The sequence below is a fragment of the Psammomys obesus genome, unplaced genomic scaffold (genome assembly GCF_907164565.1).
Source record: "Psammomys obesus unplaced genomic scaffold, mPsaObe1.curated_primary_1811, whole genome shotgun sequence".
Classification (NCBI taxonomy): Eukaryota; Metazoa; Chordata; class Mammalia; order Rodentia; family Muridae; genus Psammomys; species Psammomys obesus.
This window is the reverse complement of record NW_026596152.1, coordinates 2,702,580-2,713,318: the sequence shown is the minus strand read 5'-3', so window position 1 is coordinate 2,713,318 and position 10,739 is coordinate 2,702,580. Positions and strand designations below refer to the sequence as shown.

General features: G+C 48.3%; 1 protein-coding gene across 1 annotated transcript in view; it reads right to left on the bottom strand.

Annotated features, from left to right (window-relative positions):
- Window positions 1–10,739, bottom strand: part of Usp43 (ubiquitin specific peptidase 43) — a 62,227-nt gene that overhangs the window by 38,280 nt on the left and 13,208 nt on the right. The window contains exon 3 of the mRNA XM_055594389.1: window positions 5,581–5,684. Coding sequence (XP_055450364.1) covers window positions 5,581–5,684 — 104 coding nt within the window. The remainder of the gene's footprint in view (window positions 1–5,580; window positions 5,685–10,739) is intronic.

The window sequence follows — 10,739 nt, the reverse complement described above, 5'->3', positions numbered from 1 at the left end:
CTTCCATCATGTGGGTTCTGGCACAGTATACGTGTCAGGTCAGAGGACAGTTTCCGGGAGCTGGTCTCCTTCCATCATGTGGGTTCTGGCAAGGCACTTAGGTCACCAGGCTTGGCAGCAAGTGCCTTTACCCTCTGAGCAAACTCACTAGCCCATGAACAGGTTTTTAAAGGTCCAGATTTCCAGGGTTTTCTGCCATAGGTTCTATATCCATGAAGGGAGGGAGGGGCTCTTGCTACATAGCCTAAGCTGGCCTGGAGCTTTGCATCCTTCTACCTCAGCCTCTTGAGTGCTAGGATTACAGCTGTAAAAACCCATGTCTGGCTCCTTGGGAGGTTTTAAAACTTAAGATGCCACATGTGGGACCAAGAAAGCCCCCAAACAAACAATAACATAGCAAGAAGGCAAGCCTATGGATTCACCTGAGGCGTCTGCCCATCGCCAGATGGGGGAACACAAGTTATGTAAAGGGACAGGAGTTATTAGAAGGTTCGCAGTGATTCAGAACACAGTCCTCAGTGGTCTTTAGTTTCCTTGCTTGTCGTGTGGCGGCAGTGCTGGGTGCGGGGCCTCAGGCCTCTAGGCAGGCTGCCTACCCGGCACGGCTACACCACACCCCAGGGCCCAGTCTTTGTTTAACCCTGACCCCGGCTCGCACCACCGGCAGGCTCACCGGGAACTGCCAAGGTAGCAGTATGTGCCACAGCATTCAGAAGCCACTGGACAGGGCACGTGTGGGGTTCCCTCTGCTTCCCAGTTTCTCTTCAGTCCTCCCACCTCTTCTGATCGCTATATACAGAGGCACCAAGCCACAGGATATATTTTTGTGTTTGGAAAACTTCCTAATTCTACTTCACACCTTCTTTTAGAATCCAGAAAACAAAACCAGGTGCATTTTTTTTTTCTTTCATAGAGTTGCGTCATATAAACTGGTTCAAGAACAGGACCTTGATTTCTTTTCCTTATATTGATCTACGTGTGTGCCTGGGCATGCTGGCATAGGCGGGTGTCTACAGAGGCCAGAAGGGGCTGTTGGATCTTTAGAACAGGGGTTATAGGAGTTTGTGTGCTGCCTCCTGGGAGTTCTGAGATCAAACCTCATCCTCTGAAAGAGTAATAAGTGCTTTTTACCGCTGAGCCACATTTCCTGCCCCTATATGACCTTTGTATTAGCCCTGAACTTAGTTCAGGTAGCAAGATGCATGATTTAGGAAAAAATAAAAATTTTGTCAGCAACTGACTTAACCGTTTATATGTTTATATGTACGTATCTTATGGTGGTGAGAACTGAACCCACAGAATTATGTTGTGTCAAACTTCATAGAGCTGTATCATATCCAACTGGCTCAAGATGATACCACACATGCCAAGCACATACCTTTACCACTGGGTTATAGCCTCATCCTGATTTGGTAAAGAACAAAGATAACATATTGCTCTGAAGTTAAGCTGCAGAAAAGATGGGAAACACACCTATTCCTCGGAAATTGGGAATGATGACAGATTGAATATGACCAGTGGGCCCAAAAACCGGGCAGGGTGGCCCTGGGTTTAGTGCTCAGTACCTCAGAAGAAATGAGAACTGAAGAGGAGACAGAAGAGGGAGAACCCACAATTACCCATCACCCCCACTTTCATCAAGGGGACTGATGGCACCCCAGGTGGATCCTCCACCATGGAGGATTATAACCATTCAATACATCAGCGTGGGGCTGCCCCTGCCCATCCCGCTGCAGAAAATCACCTCTCAGAAGCCTTCCTTGCAGGCTTCCTGACCACACTGTCTCCATATTACAGGCTCTCTGGCTCAGAGTGGTATTCAGCTGTCACTAGCACAAACACCCAGCCTCTTGTGCTCCTACAGAAGAGAAACCTACTGGAAGGGCATTGTAGATCCTTAATATATGACCAGCACAAATGCCACTTCCTGAGAAGCCCCGCCCACCCCACCTAAAGTCAGGAACCTAGCATGCACTTCAAAGCACCCTCAACTTCCCCCCCAAAAAAATCCACCAATGATGCTTAAATTAAAAGCTCTTCCTGTGCCCTTTCACCTGAAACCTACCCTTACACTGAAATTCTTCCATACTGGTCCCTGTCCACAGCTCCCACATCCACCGCCTTGCCCTCTCACCACCTGCTGTTGGCCACTTTGGCCTTTCTGTGTCTACTGTTTGTTTTTGAGTGAGTCTTTCTCTGTATGCGGCCTCAGCTGACCCAAGTTCATGGCGGTCCCCATCTCTGCCACCCAAGTACTGGGTTACTGGCCTGTGCTATGGAACTTGGTTCTTTCTGCTCCTTCCCAGTCCTTGAATTCACATGGATCATTCCCATCCTGTGTACTTTGCCTCTGTCTGCTCCACCTGGAAGACCTATCCATAGTGATTTGAATGGCAGGCCTCCCGTCACTCCCCTCTTCACTCAAATGTCTGCCTGAAAAGCCTCCCAGATTTCCATAGGTAATGCCAACTCGCCCACTTCTCCGGTCCCCTAGGTCCCCCCTTGGCACTCAAGATGTTGGTTGTTGGTGGGGGTATTTTCTAACATCCCTCCCTACATACATACCTGGAAAGGATTTAAGCTTGGGACCTGAAAGATGGCTCAGTGGTTAACAGCATTTTTGCTCTTCCAGAGGGCCCCACTTCAATTCCCGGCATTCACACAGCGGCTCACCACCACCCATGCACGGAGTTCAGGCTCATTTTGGAGAGACTACCCAATATTCTCAGCAACCAAAACAAGAGGCAGCACTCCACTCCACGGCTGCTTGGGCAGCTTCCTCAGGGTCCTCTCTCCTGGGAGCAGAGCGTGAAGGATGGTTTCTCCAGGATGGTCTCTGCTCCCACAGAAAGTAGCTCCCAAGTGTTGGGGCATTACATGGACCTCCAGAACAATCACCCTCAAAGATGGGTATCCCTGCCTATTCACCCCATCCGAAACTGCTGAAAATAACACAAGTCCTAAAACAGGAAAGTTTTAAGTCACCTCCTCGTGATCAAATACAAAAAATAAAAGTCCCCAGAATGTATGGAAGGACATGGCTGAAAGTTTGGGAATTCTAAAAAGACTGAATGTCACCTACCACATGGTAGTGGCGCATGCCTTTAATCCCAGCACTTGGGAGGCAGAAGCAGGTGGATTTCCATGAGTTTGAGGCCAGCCTGGTCAACAAAGTGAGTTCTGAGACAGGCAGGGCTACACAGAGAAACCCCATTTCTAAAAAGCAAAAAGCAAAAGAAAAGAAACTCTCACTAGGAAATGAGAAACACAGCAGACCAAAGAAAAGGATTGCCACCAAGACCACAGAGCAGCACTTGTGGAAATGGCTTAAGATAACGCCCAGAAGGACAAAAATTGGAATCGATTATAGCAAACAAGAGAGCCGGCTTAGGGCAACTGAAAACATCACAGGCAATGACAGACAAACAACAGGAGCTGGGAAAGCAACAGCAGAGAGGAATGCTAAGAGAAGCAAAGGCAAGGCTCAGACTTCAGAGAACTTGCTGAGGGCAGGGCTGCCTCTGCCACTCACTGTGGGGTCCCCGCAAGAAGCACACGGCCCAGATTGTAGCACATTGTCTCCCAGACTCTTGAAAGAGCGACTATTAACAGGACTGGGGGTTCAGTCTGCGCAGTGCTTACCGTACAAGCACGAGGACCCGAGTGTGATCCCAGGGTACACACAAGGCCAGATGGCATGCACTTGTAAATCCAACACTAGGAAGGCAGAGTCAGAATGGTGGATTACTGGGGCTCACAGGCTGGCCTACCCAGCCTAACAACAAGCCCCGGATCAATAGAGAGCCCATCTAAAACAGCAAAACGCCACCAAAGTAACCTCGGCCTCTGCACTGTGCAGACATGTACAAGCACGCACAAACACACAGGCACACACACACACACACGATTAACAAAGTGTGCTTAAGCACATGTAAGTCTGCACACATCTATATAATATAAATTGCCTTAAGAACGGCATGAGGCTCTGCGTGGACCCCGAACAAGTCAAAAAGCAGCAGTAACAAATACATACCATGTATATTATTTTATTACAAATGTGTAATTGCAGATTGCCATTACCCTAAATATTACAGTAGATAATACATAATTAAACACAGATATTTTACAAATAGCATATAAAATATAAAATGTACCATCAAACCATATGTAAAGAGTCCACACTGAGGCTAAAACACTCTCAGAGACGTTGAGAGGACAACGGAAATCACCAGAGACCTTGGAGAAGAAATGGCAGATGAGGAAATGCCGACCAACGGCCACTAACTCCTCTAGAGGCATGAAGTTCTGTGTTCAATCATACAGGTGGAGTGATTAGAGAAAACTAAATATCCGTACATTAAAAAGCTACAAGCCGGTGAGGTGGCACACACCTGTAATCCCAGCACTTGGGGAGGCAGAGGCAGGTGGACCTCTGTGAGTTCAAGACCAGCCTAGTCTACAGAGTGAGTCCAGGACAGCCAAGGCTAACACAGAGAGACCCTATCTCAAAAAACCAAAAAAAAAAAAAAAAAAAGAAAGAAAAAAGAAAGCTACAAAAGAGGGTTTTGTAAGATTTTACCACAAACTAATGATGAATGTTTGAGAATACATATATATTTAACATGACATTATATATTATAGACACACATCAAATAATCATACCATTCACATGGTCAATTTTGGTTTTGCTCCTGCCTTTAAAAAAAAATAGAGTTTAAGTACCAAAGTTAACATATACATACATGGGCATCTCACACGAGAGAGGTTTTCCTTGAATCTCGACCTGGGTGCTCATTCCCGACCTTGAAGCTTGTAATTATTTTTTTTCAAGTCTGATCCCACCCGTCTGGTCTTATTCAGCTACCACAGCTGAAGAGAAGACAAGTGGCTGAGCAGTCTGGGGCTAGGGTCTCCCCTGATGTCTCACTGCTACAGGTTCTCTCTCTCTCTCTTCAAGACAGGGTTTCTCTGTGTAGCCCTGGCTGTCCCGGACTTGCTTTGTAGACCAGGCTGGCCTCGAACTCAGAGATTAGCCTGCTTCTACCTCCCTGGTGCTGGGATCATAGGCGTGCACCTTCATGCCCAGCTCTGCTGCAGGTACTTTTACTAAACAATGTAACTCTTACAAACGTCCATACCGTCATATAGAAACACCCTCAGTGCACATGCTTCCTGAAGTTCAAGACCGTAAGATGATTTTTACATCCCCCATGCTGAGCTGAGCTCACATTGACTCAGCTGAGCTCTCCTGCCACGCCAAGCAAACAGGTAGGGTCTCCCAGTTTCAGTGTGAATACAGGCTGCTTTATCCCGGCCTCCGTATGCCTGCTCCACAGAGCCATCCTCCGGCCACGCCTCTAATCCTTTAAAGGAGGGTGGAGTGGAACGCCATTTCAAGAAGCCAAGAAGGAAAAGGAAAGAACCCTCAAGGCTGGAGTGATTAAGTGAGGCTGTGACAAAGGGAAGGGCACTTGAGTGTCTGGCTGTTTGGTTGTGCGGGGTCAAGGGCAGTGAGATACAGGTGGCCTCTGAGCTGAGCTCCTGGGGTCCACATTCTGAGCACACACTCCCCCATCTCACCTGTACTGTGCTTGAAAGTGACTTTGCACAAAGCTGGGGCCTAAGGAGAGAGGAGCAGCAGGTGGCCGGAGGTCCTCGGGGTCCTTACTCGATTCCGGGAGCAGCTGTGAAGAAACAGGAAAGAAATCGGGTGACATCCTGTCCGCATCCTGTCACACAGTCGCTTCTGGGGCATGGAGCCCACAGCATCCCTCTCCCAGCCTTGCTCAGCCTAGAGCTTCAACACTGCCTCCGCTTGCCCAATCTCTGAGAAAGGCCACAGACTGAACGCAGAACTGAAGGGTGATCATACCGAGAGCTCACACACACTCCGCCCCGACTCCCCCGGGGTTGGTGGTGCTGTTCTCCACCCATGTCCTGTTGGGGTCTGATACATTCACAATCAGTATCACTAGACTAAAAGGAAGGTGTTGACTGCCTGCCCCCCCACCAGAGGGTCTAGGCAGGAATCTTCTTCCAGTCTCTTCCAGACTGTTGAGATTGCTTGCCTTGTGGCCACACCATTCTGTCCTCTGGGTCTGAACCTCCAAATCTCTCTCCCTGTTCTGTATTTACACTGTTTTGTCCTCAGCGTTCTCCAAACTCTCTCTGCCTGTTACAACAGCACTCAACAGCATGCTAAGGGACTACCCGGATAACCCAAGTTAATTACTCTAATTCAACACTCTCAGTCACAGTTGCAAACACCAGACGACCCAAAGCTTCATCATGAATATCTTTCTAGGTCATCTTTCACCTCTCCTCACTCAGGGCTCTGACCCATCCCAGTGTCCCCAGTGTCCCCAGTGTCTAACAATGATGACAAGAGAGGCTAATAAATTCAAATTTTCTAACCCGTTATTAAGTTACTTGCTCTGTACTTTTATCTTAGTCTATTTTCTGTTGCTAATGTTTGTTTGATTTTGTTTGCTGAGGTAGGGTCTCATGTTGGGGGAATAGGGAGGGTGAGGCAGGGTCTTGTAGCTCCAGTTGGCCTCAAGCTCACTATGGACCCAAGACCAACTTTAAGACTCCTGGTTTTCTAGCCTACACCTCTCAAAAGCTGAGGTTATAGGCATGCACTTCTATGCTGGGCAAAATTGAGAATTTACAACAAACCGAGAAAAGCACACAGTTCTTTGGGCTAGAAAGATGGCATTAGCATCTTCTCAGCGTCTGGCAAGGGCCTCTGGCCGCACAACAAAGACAGCATCTCTTTCTCATCTTATGAAGCTACCAGTACCAGCCTGGGCACACCCTGTTCTCCTGATCTCATCTGTCTCAGTTTCCTTCCAAAACGCCTGCCTATTTCCAAATACCATTAACAGACCTGAGGCTTGGGCTGAGTGGTAGGAAGCTGCTTTTCTACCACGTGTGAGGAGCCGGGATCCATTCCCAGCACTGCAAAATACCATTAACACACAAGTGTGGGGCTTTTGTTTCCGGCGTATGAACAGTCTCCTAATTCGGGGAGTCAGGATAGCGCCCAACTGATAGAAGGCATGTTTTGAGGAGTTCAAGGGTCATTCACAGACAGTGCCTTAGTCAGGGTGACTACCGCTGTGATGAAACACCATGACCAAAAGCAGCTTGGGAAAGAAAGGGTTTATTTGTCTGATACACTTAAAGCCACAGTAAAGCCACAGCTCCCTCAAGGAAGCCAAGGCAGGAACTCAAACCAGGTGGGAACCTGGAGGCAAGAACTGATGCAGAGGCCATGGAGGGCGTTGCTCACTGACTTGCTCATTGTGGTTTGCTCAGCCTGCTTTCTTACAGAAATCAGGACCACCAGCACTACCCGAAATGGGCTGGGCCCTCCCCATCAATCATTAATTAAGAAAATACATCTTTAATCCCAGCACTTGGGAGGCAGAGACAGGTGGATCTCTGAGTTCAAGACCAGCCCGATTTACAGAATGAGTTTCAGGACAGCCAAAACTATACAGAGAAACCCTGTCTCAAAAAAAAGAAAGAAAGAAAGAAGGAAGGAAGGAAGGAAGGAAGGAAGGAAGGAAGGCCCGCCCTAGAGGCTTGCCCAAAGCCTTTTTTTATGGATATGAGTGCTCTATCTGCATGTGCACCCGCCAGAAGAGGGCAGTAGAGGGTAAAAATGGTAGTGAGCCAACATGTGGTTGCTGGGTATTGAACTCAGGGCCTCTGGAAGAGCAGCAAGTGCCATCTCTCTATCCCAAAAACCTGATCTTACAAAAGCTCTTTCTCGGTTGAGGTTCTCTCCTCTCAAATGACTCTAGTTTGTGTCAAGCTAACATAAAACTGGCCAGCAGCTATTTAGACAGATAGTTAGATAGACCTAGACAGACAGATAGATGATACAGACAGATGACAGACAGAGAGACACTTAGCCTGGTATACAGCGAGTATGTATATACTCGGTTGGCAGGTGTGTTAGATATCTGACAGTCTTTTAACCAGAGTGGTGGCTCCAGGCATACAGAGATGCTTTAACTTGACAGCCATTCCCAGGTAAAGAAGGACATCAGAAGGTTTGAGTGTCCAAGTATCAGCAGGTGACCTGAGTAGAGGCCGTGAAGATGAACTGAGCTCTTAGCTCAGCAGAACCAGGAAGAAGAAAGGAAGAGATAATCACAACCAACTCCAGAAGTCAAAGGAGACGGGGCCTGGAAAAGACATACCACGTTCAAAAGAGGCTCAATAGCCAGACCGAAAAGTAGAGTGGCAAATAGTTACAAGAGCCTGGAGGTGTGAACTCACATCAGCTGTGATGCTGGGATGTTTTGCACAGGATTTACGGTTCTTGAGACCTTGAGTCCAGTCCCTGGGTGAGAATATGTGGGATGTTGTTTCCTGAGTGGACTACAGCAGTGATTACCCACGTGAGACCCTCCACAAGCCCACTTTGTTGATGCTCCCTTATAAAGAAAGGGACCTAGAGGGTCATTAGACTGTCACCTGAGATTCTGCCACTCTCCTGGCACCCTGTCAGCTAGCTGTACTCCCAACCCAGCTGCAAGTGCTTTCAGGGCCTTCCAGAGTCCAGAGATGCTGGAAGGTTGACTTCCAGCTGCTAGGAGACCCCATGTATATAGCTTTGGGGGGTCACCACCCACACTGGGATGGGACCCTTTAGTGATACAGATGTTCTGATGTCACTGGTTCGCCAAGGAAGACTTTGGTCTATCACTGGTGACTTATCTGGGGTATGGAGATGCTTGTTTATGTCTCCCCAGGAAAAGCTTAATTCCCTAACAAGGGCCAGGTCTACAACCCAAACTTCAACCAAGATGTCCCAGACAGGATGCAAGTCATAAGCAGAGTGACCAAGGCTTCAAACACTGACTCTAGTCACCACGACTGGGCACAAAAGCTAGCAGTTCCTGCCAGCTAGCTCCTTCCTCGCCCAGAGCTGTCTAATGCTAGACACATTTTCCATTCAATCCTGTGGGTCTCTCCCTAGCTGGCCATCTACATTCCCCACCTAGGGCAGTCCCCGGTGCAGGCAACCAGGAACTCGAAATGATACAGAGGGATTCTATATAAAGATGACAAGCTGAGACCCTGGGCACGACTGTAGATGGGGTCACCAAGGGATGGAGTGGAAAGAAAATCCTGGGCAAGACACAGGGAGAGAAGGGCAGTAGGAAGTCATCCACAAAACACGGACCATGAGGTCAGAGGAACATGAACCTGGTCTGCTGGGCAGGCGAACCTTGATGCCTCATGAAGCTTAAGCAGCAATTCCTCAGCGTAGAACTATGGTGATACTCAGGAGATGAGGTACACCCCAGGCATGGAGGCTCACACCTCTAACCCCAGCACTTGGGAGGCCGAGACCGGAAGATCACTGGTTGAAAGGCACCTCGGGCTACAGTTGGACTTTTGGATCCAGCTTGGGCTAGAGTTTGAGGATAAGTTACAGAAAGAGACACAGAAAGGATGAAGGGAGGGTGGGAGGGAAGAAGGACTCCTATCTAGTGTACAGTATTTTACTTCATATATATTGGCTGCTGTTTCTCTCCCTAGACTCATTCTCACCTTTATTCTGCAAAAGTAGGAATTTTCTGGAAAACTATCAAAAAAAAAAAAAAAAAAAAAGATTGTTTATGTGTTGGTATTTAGAGGGCAGTGAAAATACAGGATGGAATTTGCAGGATGGAAGTGTTTGAGAATCGTTAAAGTAATGGAAAAGAGAGTGGCCCTTCAGTTTTCTATTCCATTTCTAAACGAATCTCGCTGTATGGCTTTCCTGTCCTCAGTACAGAAATAACTTCAAAAGGGTAAAATCACTCCGAGTTACACAGAGGGCAGGAGCTTTCTTTGTTGAAAGGGAAAATGAAGTTTCCCTACTAATAATCACAAGGTTCTCTCTGCGACCTCCAGGATCCATGGTGCAGCCTCAAGGCCGCCCACCTTCCAGAAGCAACCTCGGGAGGACAGAGAAAGGTTCACTGCTGGTGTCCCAGGTCAGAGTGAGGCTAGGAAGGCCCTCACTCTGGCCAGCAGGCACTCCAGGCCTTGTCTAGGTGGATGCATTGCTCCTTCCACACCTGTTCCATGGAGGGACAGAAAGCTGATAATGGTAAGGACAGGGACAGAGTGGGGAGAGGAATCTGGAATGAGCCTGAGCAGGCCCAGTCAGGGAGGATTTGGTTCCAGTTTGGTAGGAAGTCACCAGAGCAAGACAAGCAGGAGATGACATCACCTTGTTCCCTTTCTGAAGAGATCTGGCTCCTGGATGGAGAATGCCATACAGGACAATTCTGAAAACTGAAGGCTGGCAGGATCACTCAAGGGGAAAATATCGGCCCAGCAAACACAGGCCCTGAGTCCATCCCCAGCCTGAAAGAGGGAAGGGAGGGAGGAAGAGAAGGGAAGGAAGGAAGGAAGGAAGGGAGGGGAGGGAGGGAGGGAGGGAGGGAGGAAGAGAAAGGAAGGAAGGAAGGAGGGAGGGAGGGAGGGAGGCAGGGAGGCAGGGAGGAAGGAAGGAGAAAGACTAACTTCCGATCATGGCTACTTTCCCTGTAGTTTAGTTCCTTGAAGTTACGAAGAACGATTGGCAGGCCCTCATGACTCAAACAAACTCAAATGTCCTAAAGAACAGTTTGAGGGTGGCACATACTCATATGAAACAGAGATTTAAGAGCAGAGCTTCTCAACTAGAGAGTGATTTGGGTCCCCACCCAAAGGAACGCTTGGCAATG